This window comes from Cydia fagiglandana, chromosome 8, assembly GCF_963556715.1.
Source record: "Cydia fagiglandana chromosome 8, ilCydFagi1.1, whole genome shotgun sequence".
NCBI classification, from domain to species: Eukaryota; Metazoa; Arthropoda; class Insecta; order Lepidoptera; family Tortricidae; genus Cydia; species Cydia fagiglandana.
Genome location: NC_085939.1, coordinates 15,122,406 through 15,145,166, shown reverse-complemented (window position 1 = coordinate 15,145,166; position 22,761 = coordinate 15,122,406). Strand labels below are relative to the sequence as shown.

Genomic DNA, 22,761 nt, shown 5'->3' with positions numbered 1-22,761 from the left:
TGTGACGTTCCACGGCAAAAGGTACCATTGCCCCGACTGAATATTGGAGCGGCGTTAATAATAAGCGTAAGCGCCAGCCGCCATAAGGTATCTTTTGCCGTGGAACGTCACATATCTTATACTTCGCGTTGCTAAGATTTTGCAACGATTTTTTAAGATTGTTGAGTTCATGGGGTCGGTATCGGGACTAATTAGTACCTAACTACCTATGCTTACAAAGTCAAGTCAAATAATTTTCGTTCTGAGATTTAAAGTTTGTACGGAACCATCGGTGCGCGAGTTAAATCAACTCGCACTTGACCTGGCTTTTTATAGATGGAAGCACCCACGTATTAACGACAGTGTAGTGCTTGTAAATCTTGAAATATTTCCAATAATTGTAAAATATACAGCCAATAAAGTAGAAAGGGGTTTACAGTTACATTCTAAGCGCAGAAGCATTGCAGCGTAGTATTGCAGTAGACTAACTTGATCATCATCATCATCGGCCACGCTATTTTTGCAGCGACTCATCATCATCATTGGCCTGTCACATCAATAAGATGATGGTTTAAACAGCGTTTATATTAAGAGTGCGGCACTTCCGCATATGACTATTAAGCCCAATGCGAGAGCGCCGGCGGGGGGGGGGGGGGGGAGGGCAGCGACTAAAGAAGGCATTTTGAGGAGGTAGACTACCTACATCGGTTTCATGCAACACAGCAGCAAAGCATTAAGGTGACAGTCCATTTCCAACGACAGCTGCACTACTGCTCATTTTACTATGGAAATTGACAATAACAAGCGACGCGTTCAGTACCGGTAGTGCAGCTGCGGTTAGAAATGGAATGTTACCATTACTGCGAGCTGTCAATACAGCTCGCAGTAATGGTAACATTCCATTTCTCAGCAGGAAAATTTCATTGTAAATTTCGATGTTCTGATGATGTTCTGTATAGTTGACATTTCTTACAGTTCAATACAGTCTGCAGTAATTGAAATGTTACCTTTATACGACAATCATTAACTATACTGTCAAATTATCATTTGTCAATATCCTTTTTTTTATTATTATTGTCTTAGGTAGGTACTTTAGTAGTTAGGATTTGTTTTCCTTTCCCGTGTTGTAGATATTTATACTAGTATATATGTTATTATTTTAGCTACCTTACTGTGATTCCTTTTTTACTAGTGTTTATATTGTTATCAATGTTTCATTGTGCTAGTTGCTCAACCGATACGGGTCCCCGAACAAATGCCTCCCTTCCTTTGGAGAACCTGTTCCCGTGCCCACAATGCACCCGTTCTTTTAAAAGCCAAAAAGGCTTAAACATACATATCGGCCGTATTCATATCCCCCCCAGTCTCACTAGCCCGGATACGCAGCCTGCTTACGTCGCTACACAAGCCCAGCCCCTATCTGAAAAGCTAAGTACATTTAAACAGTCGGTCCCGGTAGTAAAGCGTATTCCTCGCAGCGCACGGATTCAGGTCGCTCACAAACTTGCAGACGACATAAAATATGCCATAACCCAAAACACACAGGAGTCCTGGGAACATCTCCTCACTTTTCCCTACCGGATACTCTACGTTAAACAAGCCCCGCAAAGAGGTATTTCTTTAACTTCTTTAATCAAGCAGAACTGCCTCAACCCCCACGACTTGAACGATCTGCCCAAGTCCGGGCTTAAACACAATTTCTCTCTAAGCCGGAATGTAGAAAGTAAGCTAGGGGAAGGGAATATCAAGGGTGCGGCACGGCTACTATTCTCTAGTGACGTAATAGCTCCTAACACAAACGACACCCTTGAAGCCTTACGAAGTAAACACCCCACCCCGGATGCCAACCTGCCTCTCCCTGATCCTCCTGACCCATCCGGCCCTTGTCTCCGTGTGTCCTCAGACGATATTTTAAAATCTGTTTTTTCATTTCCGAATGGCTCTGCCGGCGGCCTCGACGGTTTATCACCGCAACATTTAAAAGACCTTTTGAGCCACACATGTGGTGAGGCTGGTGACGAACTCCTTAAAGAGGTAACAGCCCTGGCCAATTTCATGCTCTCGGGATTGGTAATCCCGGAAATAACTGATGTCCTTTACGGTGCCAACCTGTGTGCTTTGGCAAAAAAAGATGGCGGAATCAGGCCAATAGCAGTTGGATCAACTTACCGTCGCTTAGCTGCGAAATGCTGCTGTGCTGCTGTTTCAAGCAAGTTGACCGGCTACTTCCAACCTATTCAACTGGGTTTTGGTTCAAAGGGCGGCTGTGAAGCGGCGGTGCACGCTCTACGAACTTTCATTGATAGAAGGGAATGTGAGGTTTTAGTAAAAGTCGATGTAAAAAACGCCTTTAACTCAGTCGACCGTGGTACCGTCCTGGCCCAAGTTAAAGAAAAAGTACCGGAGCTTTTCAACTTTGTTTGGCAATGTTATAGTTCCCCCTCAAAATTATTGTTTAAAAATAACTCACTGCTGTCATCCGTGGGATGCCAACAAGGAGACCCCTTAGGTCCGGCCCTGTTTAGCTTGGCAATTCAACCGATCATCGAAAGTATAAATAGTAGCTTTAGTGTTTGGTATTTGGATGACGGCACCCTGGGTGGTGATGCCGAAGTGGTAATAAACGATCTTCAAACTCTTTCAGAGAAATTTTCTCAAATAGGCCTCGAGTTTAATTTTTCAAAATGCGAAATATTCTTCCCAGACGAATATATTCAAAAAGACATAACCCTATCGCGATTCCGTGCAATAGCACCAAACATAAAAAATATAGACAGCACTTCGCTTCACCTCCTTGGGTCACCCGTCCTGGATGAATCGTTTCCGGCATTTGTCAATCAAAATTATCAAAATTTTATTACATTTTCAGACCGCTTGCGCCAAATCAATGTTCACATGGCTTACACTTTAATTAAATACTGCCTTTTCGTTCCAAAATTTACATATGCCCTTCGTTGCAGCCATCTTTGGATGTACCCCGACCTTTTAGAAAAACTTGATGATGTAATAAAAACCACCCTCACATCAGTCATAAATATTGATTTGGACTACAACCAATGGTCCCAAGCCTCCCTACCTATTAGACACGGAGGTATAGGGATCCGCAAAATTTCGATCATATCTCTTCCTGCATTTCTTTCATCCATTCACAGCACCCAAAATTTAGTTGCCAAAATTCTAAAAAATCCTCCTGATCTCCAAATTTCCTTTGCCACAGATGCCATAGATTTTTGGAGGGCGAACTGCCCCAACACCGAACTGCCTACGACTCCCTGCTCGCAACGACAATGGGATGAGCCGCTCTGCGCTCTGGTACGGGATCACCTGCACGAAACGTTCACCAGTCCCGTGGAGCGTGCTCGTCTCCTTGCTTGTTCCGAGTGGGAGTCGGGGGCGTGGTTACACGCCTTACCCTCCAAGAATCTTGGCACTCTTGTCAGCAATGAGACATTCAGACTCTCGGTGGCACTGCGACTCGGTGCAGTCTGTGTCGCTCCGCACACATGCCACTGTGGATCTAACGTCACTGGTAGGGGCCTGCACGGTCTGTCTTGCAGCAGGAGCGCGGGCCGCATCACACGCCACGCCAGCATCAATGACATTCTGCGCCGGGCCTTTACCAGTGCCGGAGCACCAGCCGTCCTGGAACCCACAGGCCTGACCAGGGACGACGGCAAAAGGCCCGACGGGATGACTTTGGTTCCCTTGAGGCTGGGCCGGCCCCTAGTGTGGGACGCCACGTGCGTCGACACACTGGCGCAGTCCCACCTCCCGGGAACCTCGACCAAGGCCCGGACGGCCGCCGCAACGGCCGAGCACCTCAAACGGCGCAAATATGCAGCCATTGATTCTGGTTGCATGTTTGAGCCGTTTGGGGTGGAAACCCTCGGGCCTTGGGGACCCGGGGCACACCAAATATTTAGGGAGCTGGCGAAGCGTCTTAATGATGCTACAGGTGACCAGAGGGCTGGGTACTTCCTTGCCCAGCGAATTGGCATTGCCATTCAGCGCGGCAATGCCACCAGCCTTCTGGGCACCCTACCATCCGGCGCCGAGCTAGCTCCCATTTTTTATCTGTAAATATTTGTATATAGTTGTTAGAGTTTAGTTTTAGTTTTAATTTTAATGTTTAGTTTAATTATTTTGTTAATACTTTTATTTTTTTACAATTATATTAAAGTTACAGGGTTTATTTGTCAACTGATGTGGGTAGATAATTGTGCTAATTATCAATTTTTCATTTGTCGTGATAATGACCTTTTCGTTTAGTTATAAATAAGGCAGCTAGGCTAGTTAGAACGCTTATTTTAGTATTTCTGGTTGGAATTCGTTTTTTATATGATAGGTAATCATCGTGTGAATCGGTCATGTATATTAAATTACAACTACTTACCTTTTTAGGCTTACTTTGTGCAGTGTTCAGTGTTGAAATAAATCATTTTGTGAAAAACTCCATGCTCGCTAATATGCTTGAAATGTGTGCATTGGATATAGTTTTATCTAAAGTTTTGTATGGAGCTGATGTAGCTGTCATCAGAAACGATAAGTTCGAAAATGATTTCATCAAAAAACTTCACGAAAGTTACAATGTCAAAATGTTTGGAAAGAATTATGATGTACCTTTAAATATTTCACCTGACGTTTACATAGTGCGTTGTGATGACAAAAATCATTTTGAAAATATCATCGTCAGTTTAAAACGTGATTCCTACCGGAATACTAATGCTTTATTCATACTAGTGTTACCAAATATAAGGGAGGATGATTTGCCATTTATATTTAAAATTTTATGGTCCCACCATATCATACATGTTCTTGTTACAATTAAAGATGTAAATGAAGATGCTTCAATATACTCATATCTTCCCTATGCAGAAGGTCGATGCGGCAGAGATTACAATTATAGTATTAAAATAGGTCAATGCCAAGGAGAAGCAGCGAGGGACGCCGTAGAGATGTTACGCGAATACGATAAGCCTAATTTAGAAAACTGCACATTTAATATTTTGGCTCACCATTACCCACCTCTGGTATTTTCTGATCTAAAGCCAGAAGATACATTTGCGGTCGGGATAGAAAGATACCTTGTACAACTGCTACTAGAGGCTGAGCACATGTCCCCAAATTACACATTTGTGCCAGAAACTGTTGAGTTCGGTGACATAACAAATAATTATACCGTTACCGGTATAATGAAAAAATTGCACGAAAACGAAGTCGATTTGTTGTTTGGAGGATTCAGCTTGAACAACAAACGAGCGTTGTTATTCGATTTTATATCTATTCATTTAGCATTCGAAGATATTTTCATACCAGTTACCCCTAACGCAGAATTGGTGCAAAGATGGAAGATAATTTACATGATTTTTGAGTACAGGGTTTGGTTGCTTCTACTAGTTGCAATTTTTATTTGCTCAGCTCTGCTTACAAGTATTGATATCTTATCAAAATGCGAGAGCAATAGTTCGTCTAAACTGCTGAAGCTCTTTGGAAACGCAACTCAAAATGTAGTGTTAAAGCGAAAAGAAAACCTATCGGAAAATGTAATCATTATTAATTGGTTGTGGTTCGTTTTCTTAGTGACCTGTTATTACAATACGCAGTTGACAAGTCACTCGACCTTCCGAACATACGAGCCACAGATAAACGAATATATGTCTTTGGAAAATTACAATTTGACCCCATGTTTTTCACATGACATGATGGCGTTCATAAAGAATTCGGAGCCACCAATAATACATGAACAATATCTAGAGATGGATAGATGCAAGACTGCTGATCTTGCATTAGATGAGATTGTAAAATCATCGAGTAAATATACAGTTACAATATACTATAAATATCTTTGGTGGGCATCACAACACCCGAAAGAGAAAAGCCGTGTTCATGTCATGCAAGAAAACATGTACAAAACGCATTATGCTATATTTTTTAAACGTGGATTTCCTCTTCTCCAGCGGTTTGAGAGGACAATGTCTCGCATAGTTGAGTGTGGCTTTGTCCATGCTATTAAAGGGCGGTTCCCGAGCGATGTCAGATACGCAAGCGACGTCTCCGGCGCGTTTGAAGTGCGCTTTCTAACATTGTACGATCTAATTTTACCTTTCTGTATTCTGGCAGTTGGACATCTTGTTGCATTAGTAGTATTTATTGTAGAATTATTTCACAAAACGAACAAAATATTTAATGTTGTGATGTTCCAACATTGAAGGGAAATTTATTTCTTTATATTTTACTATGATTGAGCTCAATTTTCTCAGTTTCGAGAGCAACTTGTCGCATTTTAAAATATTAAATTTGCAGACATGGTTTTTCAATAATTAAATATTATGTTGCCCCTTTCATATAAATAAACTCATTAAGTGTAGGTATATGTACCGCAGTTTTACCGTGTTAACTCACTTTTCAGTTGTATATGAGTGATTGAGCAGAACTTTAAATCAGTGTTGTAAAAATACTTCAATATTATTCATATCGTCATTTGTAGGTGTACCTATCCTATTTAGTAGGTTCCAGACGGAATACTATTTAGGCATCAGAGCAATATAGTTATAGACAAGGTTAGCTAAACAGAAAATAATAAAAATATTTAGAAAAATAAATACAAATTTTATTTATGATCTTATTTTAAGTACAAAAATTTACCTATTTACTTAATTTAATGTGATTCGATCACTTAAAGCTTCTGAAGCTTAAAATATTTCATAAGCAAATTAATTACATGTAAATTAAATCTATGAGATTACATGCCTTTGGCACCAAGGACTAGGCCTCCAACACGAACTAAAATTTTAAATACAAAAATTACACAAATAAGAGAGCTGATTTAAAAAATCGAGACATTCCCTGATATATCATACAAAACAATAAATTAAGTACATGTCCTATGACTAGACCGAATACTTTAAATAGTCACATTAAATTATCTTAAACCTAACATTGGAATAGCTATAAATATCACAACATAGGAATTGCGTAAATCATATTTACGCCATTAACTAGTAAACAAATACTGAACAGTGATGTCTAGGAGACAAATACTTTTCAAACCCCAGACATAACAACAGACTTACAGACATTCGTACGGTGCAAACATTAAATACAGACCAAAGGTCTCGGAACATCTTGAGCTCACACCATTTGGCCCCATATAAAAAACCTAAAATAAATAGCTTACCTACTCTATTAATACTGTTGAGACTTAGTCTAGTTATGTTATAAGACACTTATATCAGTCGGCAATAGAACTAAGGTCACTTTTACAAGTCTTTAGTTTTTCATGTTACCCCGCCACTGTAGTCAAACTCATAATCGCTTGGACTTTCTTCCAGGACCGCTATTCGACAAGCGACGTTTGACGTATCGTGTTGATCTCCCGTTGATGTGGGAAGAATCACAAGTTATCGAATACGTACAATGTCAAAATTTGACATTAGCAATCCACAGTTAGGTGACAACCGAACGATCCCGAGTCCAGAGTTGAGTTTTGGTTGTACCAAATGATATTATCCACGGGTGATCGAATCAACATGTCGATTTTGGCCCCAGAATGTTTGAGGCTCTATCACTTATCTTATCCGTCTTCGCGCTTCACAAGCGCATTTAGAACGATTCCACCGCATATTCGGGTTCTATAACAAAAGAAAACTAACATTAAAACTTCTGAAAAGTTGAAGTTTTTTTAGGTAAAGCAATAAAACGCAGACAATGGATATCAGCACGTACGCAACGAAACACCGAAAAGGCGCGTGAATTATAATAAAGCCAAAACATTTCTAGCCTCAACAAGTAGATAGAGGCGTTAGATGACTTGCGTCTATCATTTTAAAATGTAGTCTTCGGATTAGCATCAGAAAGATAAGAAAATAAACAAAACAAACAGCAGTACAGTCATGAGAAAGAAGTATAAGCGTTTGTTAAAAGTTCATCGGTGCATCGTGCATCACATCTAGTTAGTGCTAACAGACATCCATTATCTACGAACCTTAGCGAGGCAGTTGCGGCGCTCCTCGAGATTTGGACATTGGCAGGCGCACTTACGGGGGTTGAACACCCGGCCACTTGCCGCGCAGCTCTCAGGGCTGCCCGTGCAGCACTGGCATGACAAGTGTTCCTCCAGCTCGTACAGGGAACACGACTCCTTGCCAGTCTTCATATTGGTAATCTTTATCTGCAAACAAAATTCCAATCAGATTCCAAGGAAAGCTATCATAATAGATGATCCGTAATCGCGCGCCGATTCGCTGAATCATAGACGCATTAGAACAATCATGAGGTTTGTTATGTCATTATTATCGTAGGAGACAATCAGAATTACTGCGACGACGTTTAAAATAGAACAAGTGTGTCAAGGCAGTTCAGTAGAGATAAGGTTTAGGTACTTACTGGTATATGACGGATGGTTGTCTCGCGAGGAACGCATTTGGAGTCCGAGCCCACGTGGTCGCAGAGGCCGACGCAGCGTTTGACCCACACGGCGCCCGGATGGATCTGGGGAAAAACATGAACGTCAGTAAGGCTTTGCGGCATATGATTAGGTACCTACAGTAGGTATGCACGAAACCTCAAATATTTGATCTAAGCGGCAGATTAAGGATGACTTATCAGTAAGTTTTTACCGAACTAGCTACGTATTTTAGAAACAGTCTAATTAAAAACATAAAAACTCAAGTTGAAACAGAATTTAAATTAAATTAAATTAAAACGGCTCATTAATAATCTGTAAAACATTGATTTAATTTTGAAACTTGTTAACAATTATCAAAAATAATCTAATCAAGATACAAATAATCGGTCATTATTTGAATTTATGTCCGATAGATATCGTCATAATTTAGATAACGAATTGTAATGTTGTGAAATCGAGAAAATTGTACGAGAAATTGTATCATGCGTTCACGTAGTGCCGATAAAAAGGTGGGTCATTTAAATGCTCACACGAATGTTAGTGACGCGGATGTATTTAAATTAAGAGTTAATTACAAATTATCAAATTATTTAATGGAGTTTAGTGATAAGTTCAGATATATACCTCTTCGTGAGCTGCTTTGGGTTTAAGTACAACGAAAACTTCTCGGGGTGCTCCGCATCGCGCATCCTCAATTAGAGCACTCCTCTCGCTTGAGCCACTGCTACAGGATACTGCCAACAATAAAACAATAATTGTTAATAAAACTTGTCACTTATCTGCAAATTTTATCAATATTGTCCCATTTATTACTATTTATTTCGAAGCTTTCATCAAAAATAGGTTATTAAGGCTGCTACAGCAGACCTCCTTTAGGGTGTCATCAATTTCTATTAATGTGATGATCCTGAGAGACTATAGGAGAGACTCACCTTTCTTTAAAGGCGGGACTTCATGCTCCTCGTAACTCCTGCCAAACTTTGGGTGGTGTCTATTCTCCACCGCCCTCACAATCACAAAAAGCACCAAAACCATGAACAACTTCTCCATTTTTTTTAAAGTTTCACAAATCTTAATATCACTGGTTACTAGTCACTTGCACGTCGTAAGTTATCACTGACACTTGTATTAGGTACGTGTTGCTCGTTCGACGGTCTGTGGAGGTATGGTGTGGAAGGCGGCGAGTTTGTGTTATAAGCCTGTGGCTGAGTCAGCGGCGGAGGCTCGTCGGTTGCGTCACGATGACGGCGCGGCGTGCAGTTTGCACAGCTGTCGCTGTCGCTACGTCATCGTCACGACTTTCGGCGAACGGTTTCGGGATCCTTTGCGGATTTGCGTAACTTCCTATTTGAACGTTCCTGTGATAAGGTCCGTCCGGCTTTTGAAGTCATAGTCTATTTAAGTTTAATTCGGGCTAATGAATGCTATACCGTAAAATCCGGTAATTAAGTAGGTCCCTAATATTATAGTCCTTAAGTACAACTATAGACCAGTTTTTAAAGTTGATTCTTAACGAGCCTTTATGATTTCTACTCGTTGCATTTATTTTGCAGCTTATAAAGATTTTTTTTATATTATACCTAAATGTACTCAACATAATTTGAAAAATACTTTAATCATTTTTTACTGGAACTTGAATTTAGAACATAGTTGTAAGTAATGGTAACATTCCATTTCTAACCGCAGCTGCACTACCGGTACTGAACGCGTCGCTGTCATTGTCAATTTCCATAGTAAAATGAACAGTAGTGCAGCTGTCGTTGGAAATGGACTGTCACCTTAAGTTGTCGACTAGTTACCTGATTTTACGGTACGTATTAAAGGTTGTCGTAGACTTACAGAATGTCAAATAAGCATAATTAAGTAAAGTGTTAGTTTGATGCCTTTGCGAATCAATTCTATTTTATCTATCTAATAATTCTAATATCACAACAGTGCGTAAGCACAAAAAATGTGTGAATTCGTAGATGTGTGTAATATGATAGTTAATCACAATAATGATGATGAAATATAATGGATTACATGGAATTCCCAGATCTAAATCAATTACCAAGGAATTTATCGTCATAAAAGTCCACTGTCAGATTATTATATCGATTGATGTAGTTAATCTGACACCTGAGGAATTCGCCATAGGTACTATAAGTATTACGCGATAGGTTATCATTCTTGGCGCCGAGTCAGGAACTAACGGTGAATGTGATTAAAATACATCAAAGCGTGTGTTTGTCTCGTATTATCTTTAGTGACAGTGACCTAACCTAGCGCAACGCCCTCTGTTTTGCGGTCATCGTCATATTATACGTGCACTTCAGCTCTTTCGTCGTGCGCGTGCCGCGGCCGCTGCTGGAAACCATCGCGAGCGCGGACTTCTGGCCGAAGGGTGTGGTGTTTCGGCGGTTTCGTGGGAATCTGCCAAATCCTACACCGGAACATGCGACACAACCGAAAACCGCCGTGTCGCCGAAATAATTGTTTAGTTTGTAAGATTTTACTATTGTATGTGTGTTAGTTTGTAAGGTATCTATGGGCCTTAGTTACCTGATAATAAACTATATTTGATTTTTTTTTATTTGATTTTGATTATACTTATATTGGCAAGAAACAAGATGCGACATGCAGGTTCTGTCAGGAGTCAGAGGAAACTGCAATGCACATTCTCTGCTCTTGTGGACCACTAGTGTCAAAAAGAAGTACCTACCTAGGGCGACACGTAGTGCAACCCTATGAGGTACAGAACATTACGGCCCAAAGAATCTGGAACTTTCTGGATGCAACGAGCATTAGTAATGAACTTTAAAGGGCCGTCACAATAGATCAATGCTGGTCGATGCGACACTCAAAGGCCCACAACACCACAATAATAATATTATACTTAAGTTAAGACAATGTTATATACAAACAATATTTGCATTCAATGTATTTCCCTCCGTAGCTTGCTACAGAATATCTTATAATTAAAAGATTAAGATAAACGTTTGTAGCACGTCTAAATTCCAAATTCCATATTATTTATTCGTTAAAGGCGGATACAACAACTGGTCTTAAACGTAGGTATCACACATTTTCGCTTATTACTTGTTTTTTGGCCATCCAAAGGTAGGGCTTGCAAGTTGCAACGTGCTAACGTTTCATTTATTACTTTTTAACCGACTTCCATTTCATAGAAGTAATTTAATTTTATGTAATTTAATATTTCTTATAATGTTGTACATACATGATTGCAATGATATACCATGTATAGGTATCCATTTCATAGAAGGAGGAGGTTCGGTATTCGGTTGTGGCTATTTTTTTTTTTTTTTTTTCTATGAACGTTCACCGATTACTCCGACATCCGTAGTCCGATTTGAGTAATTCTTTTTTTGTTTGAAAGGAGCTACCTCCGAGTTGGTCCCATTTTAATTTGGTTCTGTTCTGATGATGGGATCCATGAGGAATTGAGGGAACTCCTCAATTTTTAAAGGCACATGCATGGTGATTTGGGTATTTTCTTAAGCAACTCGAGCATTTTCTCCCGAAAACCATCACTTTGATGAAGTAGACCTGATGATGATGATTGTTTTGATGATAATGATGATGATTTTTAAATGCAGTATGTTCAGCGATTACTCCGGCACCTGTGATCCGATTTGAGTAATTCTTTTTTTGTTTGGAAGGAGTTGCCTCCAAGGTGTTTCCGTATTATTTTTGGTTCTGGTCTGATGATGGAATCCATGAGGAATTGAGGGAACTCCTCAGTTTTTAAAGGCACGTGTAAAGTGATTTCGGTGTTTTCTAAAGTAACTCGAGCATTTGCTTCCGAACACCGCCAATTTGACGTAGTGCAAGTGTAGCCTTACCACGAGTTTGACATTGACATATTCGCTAAGTTAGCGACGCTAACGTCTTCGTAACTTACTTTTTATGCACCTCGCTCGCACTAATATGCCAGTACGAGTGAGATGCAAAGAAAGTAAGTTACACACACGCGCTAGCGAATAAATCAATGTCAAACTCTTGGTAAGCTGGTAAGGCTACTGATCGGGGGTTAGGGTTAGGAGTTAAGGGGTCGGGGATTAAGGGGTCGGGTAATGGTGGTTGAAGGGCGGCTGGTTCAGGGCCGAAGGGTACATGGATCAGGGGTTGATACGCTATGAGGTAGAGTGATCGGGGGGGTTGAGGGATTGGGTCAGTGGCGGGGCGGATGATGGATTTAGTGTAGTGACAGGAATTATAATTTCCCAGACGGACTCGAGAAAATTCCAGATTACATATTTATTAAAGTAAATACACGAATTTAGTGTTAATCATGATGTTGTTTTTCATTCACGCGTCGCGCTATTAACAATGCGTTAAAACTAAAAATGGAAAAATAAAAACTTTTTACAAAAAAAAGAAAACCGACTTCAAAAAGGATGAAATAAAATATTATCCTTTTTAAGTCTATGCGTTACCAACTGATATGTTTGAAGTCGGTGCCAAGCCAAGTAGTAAAGAATACCCGTCAAAAATATTGGCTTTATGACTATAAATCCCATTAGAAGTGTACCATTAGAACTATTATAAATGTGTAAGTAATTCTGTCTGCCTCTTTGTCGCCTTTTTATGGCTAAACAATTGAACCGCTTTGGGTGAAATTTGGCAAGAACGTAAATTCTTTGAATTGTTTTATATTTTGAAATGTAGTCCTCTGAATAAGGGACGGGAAATAACTTCAGTTCCAATCCCACGCTTGCGTGCCGACAAACATACGGTACGGACTGTGCCAAGAAGATCGATCGTGATCGTGTGTTCTGAGGTGTGTTCTTAGGTACAGTCGACGTCAAAGAAAGGTATTATACACTTTTGCACCTTACTCCTTTGTAATAAGACGAGAAGTGTAAACATATTTTTAACGTCGACTGTACCTACAGAAAGTACGTTCATTGTAAGGCAATCCAACGTACATCCTTATCGAATCGCACTAAAATAATGGTATGCTTCAAAAGTTGGCTTGGCACCGACTTCAAACATATCAGTTGGTAACGCATAGACTTAAAAAGGATAATATTTTATTTCATCCTTTTTGAAGTCGGTTTTCTTTTTTTTGTAAAAAGTTTTTTATTAGTATTAAATTGGGATTACCTATGGGCCCGATTCTGATTTTGAAATAGACATCTACTTATTAGATATCTTTTACGCTACGTCTTACGTAGGCGAACAACGCGCGAACGCGGCGCGGCGCGGCGCGGCGAAATCAATCCTTTGATGCCCATAGAAGTGTCCTACGTAAGCGATCTCGTTGCGAACGCGGTGCGGCGCGATTTGCACGCGAATGTCAGGCGGCGCGGCGCGGCGCGGCGCGGCGGCGGCCGCTTTCGCCGCGCCGCGCCGCGCCGCGTTCGCGCGTTGTTCGCCTACGTAAGACGTAGCGTTAGACATCACCAAGATACTATAACGATATGTTTAAGATCTAACCTGTCAAATTTGACATTTGCCCGATTCTGGAGATACTCTTGAACGATTTCCACAGGATATGACTTAGAGATCCAATTTACATCTAATAGATATCTTACTCTATCTAAAGATGGCCACTGATGAACAGTCCGCCGGACGGTATCGGCCTGTCAGTTAGAACAAAATTTTGACAGTTCCGAACAACTGACAGGCCGATCTGTTAATCAGTGGGACCCTTAACGTAAAAGTGACATTGGTTGCCCGAATTGCGCTGCAAAAGAGAACTAGTTGATATCTAAACTATAACGTATCTAGAATGGATCTAGTACGTGTCGTCTCTTGTGAATATCTTGAAGTTCGAATATGGCAGTATGAGAACATAGATCAGATTCGGATACCGTTACTAACTTTTAGTATATTGAGAGGCAAGATACTAGGACCTCAAAACTGCCGGGACATAGTGGGACAGGTGCAAGTCTCCTGTGTAATGACGTCATTAAAATGGGTCTGGCTTGGCAAGTGCAACTTGTATCGAATTTAGAGCATTTCTCATACCGGGTGTGGCCTGTAATACGAGCAAAAAATTTAACTGTAGGCTGTACTCCTCATACTGACCAACATTTGTTCAGCAACTTTTAAAAATAACTTGTGGTATGATTTTTAATACACTTGAAAGTTTATTCTAAGACGCAATGTATTGCGAATTTTGTTATGTTTAAGGCATGACAAGCAACGTCAATCACTAATGATATGGCATGGCGATGGCGTCCATTGATGATAATATTTATTTTGTATGAAAAATAAGAAGTCTAAATACTTCATATTTTTTAAAAGTTGTTGAACAAAAGTTTCACTGTTTGAGGAGTACAATCTATGTTTTAATTATTTGCTCGTGTTACAGGCCACACCCGGTATATGTAGAGAGTCAAATTTTTCATATCAAAAGGTAAATTATTTTTTTAAACATGCAGATACGTCTGCATTTAGGGCCAGTTGCACCAACCACATTTGACAGACTGACCAACGTCAGCCGGCGCGCCCCGGCGCTTTACTATGAAACTTTCCATAAGTAGATAAAAAAATTGCGAACTCTTTAACGATACGAACAGTTTGGGGCAACCGACCCTTAATCAGTGTCGTAGGTTTAGATGGCGGTGTTTTTTTTTAAATTTGAACCCTAGTTTTCTTAGTTAATCATTAGTCAAACATTTAATTTGTAATCATGACGATTTTCCCTATAGTCACATCATCCATTCGAATCCTTATTTTATAGACGTTCCATCGATGAAAAAAATCACGTTTATAGGCATAAAACGCACTTTATATTAAAATTTGTAACAATTTATGCCCCAAAGTGTAAAAATGCGCAACTTTATTTTTGAGGGAACTTATCGATTACTTTTTTGGTAAAATTTACGACAAATTAAACTTCAAATCAAAAACTTCGCGCCCAGACCACGCATCTCGCTCACGCTTACGCTCAGTGATAGTGAGAGGACTCGAACCTACGGGGCCTTAACAAAACATTGAAAACAACAATTAATTTTCCACTAAATATTACCATTTAAACTTAATTGACAGCTTTTTCATAAAGCTTAGCTGGAAAGAGCTCGTTAGCATACAAACAAGTTCACCTGAAAATGAAACTAATCGAAAAGTTCTAGGAAAATGTGGTCACAGTTTTCCTTGGGCGTGACGTCACCGTTCGGTCGACATACGAATTTCAATTGTTAAACGGTAGGCGTGAGCGGGTGGGGCCCAAGTTAAAGGCGCGCTTAAGCGGAAAAGTCACGGAAAAACTGACAAATGTTATAAGTACTTAAAATTGGCGATGTTAAATAAATGTATAATGCGACATAAAAACCGGAGCTCGTGGGCAATTATTGGTTTTTTGGAACTTATACCTTATCGGATAATTTTATGCTTGTCAGCCGCTTTCCCGGACCGGACAGACTAATCCTAAATTCCAATATAGAATATAGTTTGACGGGCCATTTCCGTCAGTAGAAAAAGGCGGCAAATTTTAAAACATGTAGGTGTAAAGGATTGTTCTCCGTTATTCATACTTTTTTCTACTGACAAAGTGGATTTGCCAGAGTATGGGTCAAAAAGATCACTGTGTTACGTTCTTTCCTGTAGACATACACAAGAGTTAAGGATGGAAGAGAGAAGAATGTACAGTTCGCGCGAACACGCTAGTTTTCTCTCCTGTGGGCAATAGTTAACAGCTTGTGGGCATGTAAGTAATGATTTGATCATAGTTCTGTAAATTAAAGGAGGACTTTTTTACGTGGATAAGGGTTAAATAAGAAAATTAATCTTTATAGCTCTTAACTCTTGTGTATGTCTACAGGAAAGAACGTAACACAGTGATCTTTTTGACCCGTATATTTAACATTTATTTCGCTTAAACCTTATTTGTTTTCATCGCATGTGATGAACATCAACAAGCTAAGCATCAGTCATGATTGTTATATAGATTTAAGAGCATGTAAGATGTATTATCTGTTGGTAATCCTAAATAAAGAAAATTAAAATTAACAACGTTGTAACACGGCCAGTATTAAAATTGTAAGCTCGAAGGTTTCTACTCACTTTCGTTAACAATTACGGCCGAGGTATGGTCAAAATTGTTATGTTATGGCAATGAGAATTTAGTGTAGAAGCATAAATTGTCAACTTTGTAGACACGGTAAATTTACTGCCATCCCTCGACACTAGAATTAAAACTTTTAGAACGCCATTCTACTTTGATACTTGTTCTTTCACTATTATGTGTTAAAATTGTTAAATATCAAACGGTGTCGCCATCTACATGAGTATTAGGCCAAATGTATGGCGCCATCTTTTTTGGGCATAGATTTTTCTTGATTTTCGGAGGCACGTTTTTTTCATAGACTTTATTTATCTTACACGGAGTTATATGTGTCTTTGGTTATGGTAATGGTTACTGTACAATGTACCATTTAACCATCAAAAATATTATAATATACTTACGTATACTTTTCAACGTCATCGTGACGTATTTGTAGTCATGGTCACATCTTACGCCAGGGTTCATGTAAAACTAGGCATGAACTCGCGATATGTAAACGCAATAAAACTGTACTAGCGTCAATGAGGATTGAGGTGCAAAAATAAATAATCACAGAGTAAACTAGGTAATCTTAAAAGTCCGTAGCAAACATAGCGCGAGGTGAGGATGACGTTATGATTGCGACAGCAATACTCCGAACTGTTGCTGCCGACTGGATTGCTGTAGGAAATGTCAATATTCAGTACAATGAACTTACGCTGGCATTCTGTCGTGATTGGAATGTAACATTTAGTTTTCTTAACATAGATAGATATAATACTCTACATTGGCACACCTCAGTAAAAGCTTAAAAGATACAGCTTAACGAAAATCAATCGACTAAAGATCGAGGTAGAGAAAGCGCGGTATTATCGCTAAAGAGCGATCTCTTCCAGACAACCTTCGACAAATTTATTTCAATGACTATTATTATTGAAAATTAACTGCCTAACGATAAATATTAATAAGGCTCTAACGAAATTATAAGAATAGTGAAACACTATGTAATTAGCGCTATAAACTTATCGTTAATGTCCCAATGATAGCCACTGTCCCAATAGTAGAACCTTTATTTAATTGTACTAATCTTAATAATATACCTAAATACATTAAAATTACCTGTACTAAATAGACATTTTAATTCCACTACTTATAGCTGATAATAGCTATCATTTGCAAGCCGTCAAACACTAGGTCGTTTACCTTAATTAAAGTGTAAATAATGTCATATAATGCTTTTGATAAAATACGGTCATTAGATCATCAGTCAAAACAAAATTAAGATACGACCACCTGGTTAATTAGTACTACATGATTAAGTGGCACGAATTATATTGGCATAATTAGCGAATCTTAACCCTTGTATTATTTTGTTCTTAATTACAGGCAGACTTTCCGGTATCTCTAATGACACTGTAATATATTATTGAAAGTTTTTTTTTCATATTAGTGCCTACCTGTTTACTAAGAGCGCTTCTGGTTTCTAACTAGTATTGGTACCTACTAATAGACAGGCCAATTTTTCTAGTCAAAACGCGTCGAATTAAAAAATGTAGATGCGAAGGGTTGTGTCACCTCTAAGGCTTAAAATAACCCAGATTATCGAAAAAAATATGTCCAACCCATTTAATTAGCTATATTTTTTTTACAATGAACTACAATGAAATTTTTTACCGTGAATAAACAAAAATAAATGAAACTCCGCTCGACATTATCTCATGCTAAATCAACATTTTTTTTAAACTGTTCCTTAGGGTATAGGTACCTTAGAGAACAAGATACATATTTTTAAATATATTTTTAATATTATGAATATTATGATCTATCCATTATGTCGTTAATATCACAATTTTAGTATCAAAGACGAATATCAAAAGCAATTGTTTTGTTTCTCAATTTACCTACAATCAAACTCATTTAATAAAAAAAAATATAATATCAATAAACAAATTTAATTAGCACTATGCGCAAAGCCTCACGAGGATAATATCACAAATTAATACATCTTTATCACATCTCAGTCTAATTCGTTCAAAACTGCGAAACTTGACAAATCGCTTAGCCCTAAACATTATTTTATTTTCTGAAATTCAGCAACCCGCTGCCGCTTATGACTTAAACGAAAGCGGAGTCCTTGACACACAGTGTACCTAGTGTACAAGTTTTTGCGAGTCATTATGACGTCATACAACGGTGCCGCCAGCCATCGGCTCTAGGGGGTCGATTCTGGTTCAACAATTTGATAAGGTTTTGATCTTATTTTGACCTTAAGCGACCTTAAGAGCCCATCAACGTGCACACTAGCGCCAATGCTAAATAATCGTGATTATTTAAATTTAACGAAAGATATTTAAATAACAGGGCCGCTACGTACAGTATTTTGTATTTAAGTAGGTAGCTTTTGAATACATCAACTTAGTTTTTATGTTGCTGGATTCGTCGATCTATGAACTCAAAACAAAAACGGCCGTTTTAACTTTGGACGCATAGGTTGACGAATCCAGCAACATAAATACTAGTTTGATGTATTCAAAAGGTACTTAAATACAAAATACAGTACGTGGCGGTCCCTTATTTAAATACCTATAGTTAAATTGAAATAATCACGATTATTTAGCAGTGAGTTTTTCGGAACTTATGTAGGTACGAAATATCATTTGATATTTACCACTAGCTTTTCGGTGAAGGAAAACATCGTGAGGAAACCTGCATACATCTGCGAAGAAATTCAAAGATGTATGTGAAGTCCCCAATCCGCATTGGGCTAGCGTGGGGACTATAGCCCAAGCCCTCTCGCGCATGAGAGGAGGTCTGTGCTCAGCAGGGGGACGTATATAGGCTGAAATGATGATGATGATGATGATTTAGCAGTGGCGCTAGTGTGTTAACTGATGAACTCTTAAGTCGTATCATGGGGTACGCGCACCAATAAGTGCAAGCGAGATGCCTTATAAGACGACGTCTGATTTCGTGAGGACCAATCAACGTTATCGCCTCACGCTGATTGGTGCAGATCCGAGGTCGTATCAAAATAGGATGAAAAACATATCAAAATTTAAATAGAATCGGCCCCCGGCGTGCTAGATTGTTCATAAACTATTTGGAACTGAAATACTGAAACGTGTCTCTCTTTCCAATCTCGTTATATATTGTATCAGCGCGATTCGGGAAACGAATTAGACATTCACTAGATATGAAATAGTAAAGATACAGTGGAACCTGGATAATTGCAATCTCAAGGGACCGGCCAATTTTTGTCAATTAACCAGGTTTTTCATTTAAGCAGGTCGTGTCAATTAACGAGGTTCAAAAAATCGTTGTGTCAATTATAGAGGTTTTCATTAATAGAGGTTGCGTTCTGACAAATTTCTTTTATGGAGGTGCAAATAACCATTTTAAGTAGATTTACACGCTTACATTCTATATATTGCTTCCGTCTATACTTGCACTTTTACACTACATTAATTACCACTTTATTTTCTTATCATTTGGGTTTTAAAAAATCCCTTGAATTGTAGAGGAAAGTTTTATTAGAATGTAAAAAGCATACTTTGTTTTTTATTGATCAAAACTATTTCACCTACTACAGGCTGTGATAGATACCACCCAATAAATAAATTAAATTCTGGATGGAGATATAAATAAAATGATCATTGCTATTAAAATATTGTTTCTGCTGTATACAACTACATTATTTCAATCCTCCAGGACCACAAGGTTGAATTCCTAAAATGTTGAAATCCCGAAATGTTGACTTTCCCAGAAAGTTGAATATATTTAGTTTCGCAAAATGTTGAATTCTTATAATGTTGAAATATTAAAAAGTTGAATTATCAAAATGTATAATTTCAACATACTGGGAAAGTCAACATTTTAGGAATTCGGCTTTCATTAGTTTACTGGTAGATAATGTTTTAAAGTATACGACCGCTTTAGCCTAGTTGGTAGTGACCCTACCTACGAAGCTGGAGGTCCCGGGTTCGAATCCCGGTAAGGGCATTTATTTGTGTGCTTATCACGAATATTTGTTCCTGAGTTATGGATGTTATACATGTATATAAGTATGTATTTATCTATATAAGTATGTATATCGTCACCTAGTACCCATAGTACAAGCTTTGCTTAGTTTGGGACTAGGTCGATTTGTGTAAGAATGTTCCCTAATATTTATTTATTTATTATTTATTTAATTATAAAGTCCGCCAGTTACTTATACTTCTGTATTGAGAAATAAAGTTTAAATAAATAAATAAAAAAGTGGCCCCCACTTAGGTATATTACAACGTTAACGGGGCTTTGTGTGCATCTAACAAACACAATTGTCACGGTGACAAAAAAGGGCAAAACATATTTTTAGCTAAAACAGGGTTGAAGTACGTTTATGGTAAGGGGGTTAATTGTTTATTGTAAGTTGGTTTAAAGGAGGAACGATGTTTTGTTTTTTCTTGTTTGATTTACTATTTAGGTTTCAATAAACCCCATAAGTAAACCTTTTTTCTGTATTTTTTTTGTATTTTTACACTTTTAGCTGGTCATATATGGTCGGGCATTATCTTATTGACTTTTAATATAATTTAAATGAAAAAATACTTTACAGTTGGTAAGTACCGCAAATTCAATTTTATGCAAATTCAACATTTTAGGATTCAACATATCGCAAATTCAACTTTCTGCAAATTCAACTTTATGCGAATTGGACATAAAAAGAACTCAACATTATGCAAATTCAACATTTTAACATTCAACATGCTGCAAATTCAACTTTATGCAAATCCAACATTTTAGGAATTCAACCTTGTGGTCCTGGAGGATTTCAATTACAGAGGTAATAAGCAAGACTCGTTTCAATAATAGAGGTAAAAACAAGAGCAAAAATAACGGATTTTTTAGCATAGTGTCAATTATAGAGGTCTTAAGTTGCGATGTGGTCAATTATAGAGGCAAAATTACGAAAAGCACTAAAATCTAAATTGCAATTATAGAGGTTCCAAAATTTCAATTATAGAGGCCTTTTGGTCTCAAGGGACCGGGACCGGACTTTTGGTTGCAATTATTAAGGTTTTCCATTTATCCAGGTGTCAATTAACCAGGTTTCACTGTATGTGACGTTCCACGGCAAAAGGTACCATTGCCCCGGCTGAATATTGAAGTGGCGTTAATAACAGCGTAAGCGCCAGCCGCCATAAAGGTACCTTTTGTCGTGGAGCGTCACATATCTTTACTATTTCATATCTAGTGCATCTCTAATTCATTTCCCGAGTCGCGCCGTATATCATATTTCGGTCCGATTCGAACTTTAAGATACGTCAAATATATATATTCGTTTATAAATATATATATTCCTATATATATTCCTTAATATTCGTTTGTCCTTATCCATCATTTTGACATTTGTATTTGTTGGAAAAGGACAAAATATAAAATATGACAGAGGTTTGCTAAGTTTTATGATTAAGGGGGTAAGTTGTTATAATCCGTCAGACTCTATTTTCTAGCACAACGAATAGGTGACCATGAAAGAAAGTTAAACATGCTAATAAATAAAACGCTAGTTACAAAAAGGCCCGATTCCAACTTTAAGATACGTCAATTAATAGATCTAGAAACGATATGGATTAATGTGTCAAAAGTGACGTTTTTGTTTCACGCTAGCGGCGTCCTACGTCCCATCGACCAGCAGGCGTGCTGGCGCGGCGGCGGACACCCGGGAGCGTCTAACGCTACGTCTTACGTAGGCGAACAACGCGCGAACGCGGCGCGGCGCGGCGCGGCGAAATCAATCCTTTGATGCCCATAGAAGTGTCCTACGTAAGCGATCTCGTTGCGAACGCGGTGCGGCGCGATTTGCACGCGAATGTCAGGCGGCGCGGCGCGGCGCGGCGCGGCGGCGGCCGCTTTCGCCGCGCCGCGCCGCGCCGCGTTCGCGCGTTGTTCGCCTACGTAAGACGTAGCGTAAAGGTAGCCAAGTACAGCTGTCTCGGCGCCCAATACGAATTCGTTGCATTTGGCGTCGAGACACTTGGTTCGTGGGGCAGAGGCGCACATATGCTCCTTAAGGAGCTTGGGAAAAGGTTGAGGGAGGCAACGGGTGACCCCCGCGCGGGCAGCTTTCTCGCACAGCGAATTGCCATCGCAATCCAGCGCGGGAACGCTGCCTGCGTGTTGGGCACCCTCCCGAGGGCACCAAATTTTGATAGGTATTTTTAATTTTTAGTTTTAATTATTTTAATTGTAGTTAGTTTTAGTTTTATATTCCTATTTATGTCTTTTAGTAATTTATGTAATTTAATATTTCTTATAATGTTGTACATACATTTGTCATACATTAGACACTGAAATATGTAATCCATATCGTTTCTAGATCTATTAACTGACGCATTTT

General features: G+C 38.9%; 2 protein-coding genes across 3 annotated transcripts; one reads left to right on the top strand and one right to left on the bottom strand.

Annotated features, from left to right (window-relative positions):
• The first annotated feature begins 4,710 nt into the window (after window positions 1-4,710).
• LOC134666941 (uncharacterized) lies at window positions 4,711-6,188 on the top strand. Its single transcript, XM_063524249.1, has one exon. It carries the CDS (start codon window positions 4,935-4,937, stop codon window positions 6,186-6,188), a length of 1,254 nt encoding a protein of 417 aa, XP_063380319.1. The 5' UTR covers window positions 4,711-4,934.
• A 931-nt stretch (window positions 6,189-7,119) lies between these two features.
• LOC134667054 (uncharacterized) lies at window positions 7,120-9,727 on the bottom strand. Of its 2 annotated transcripts, none has more exons than XM_063524354.1 (5): window positions 9,319-9,727; window positions 9,011-9,120; window positions 8,365-8,469; window positions 7,964-8,149; window positions 7,120-7,610 (listed from the first exon to the last, which is right to left on the bottom strand). In XM_063524354.1, the coding sequence occupies exons 1-5, from the start codon at window positions 9,434-9,436 to the stop codon at window positions 7,548-7,550; spliced, it is 582 nt and encodes a 193-aa protein (XP_063380424.1). In that variant the 5' UTR covers window positions 9,437-9,727; the 3' UTR covers window positions 7,120-7,547. The 2 variants fall into 2 exon arrangements, with proteins under 2 accessions (XP_063380424.1, XP_063380425.1); XM_063524355.1 differs by having other exon boundaries at window positions 8,020-8,149; window positions 9,319-9,721.
• Between the last annotated feature and the right edge of the window lie 13,034 nt (window positions 9,728-22,761).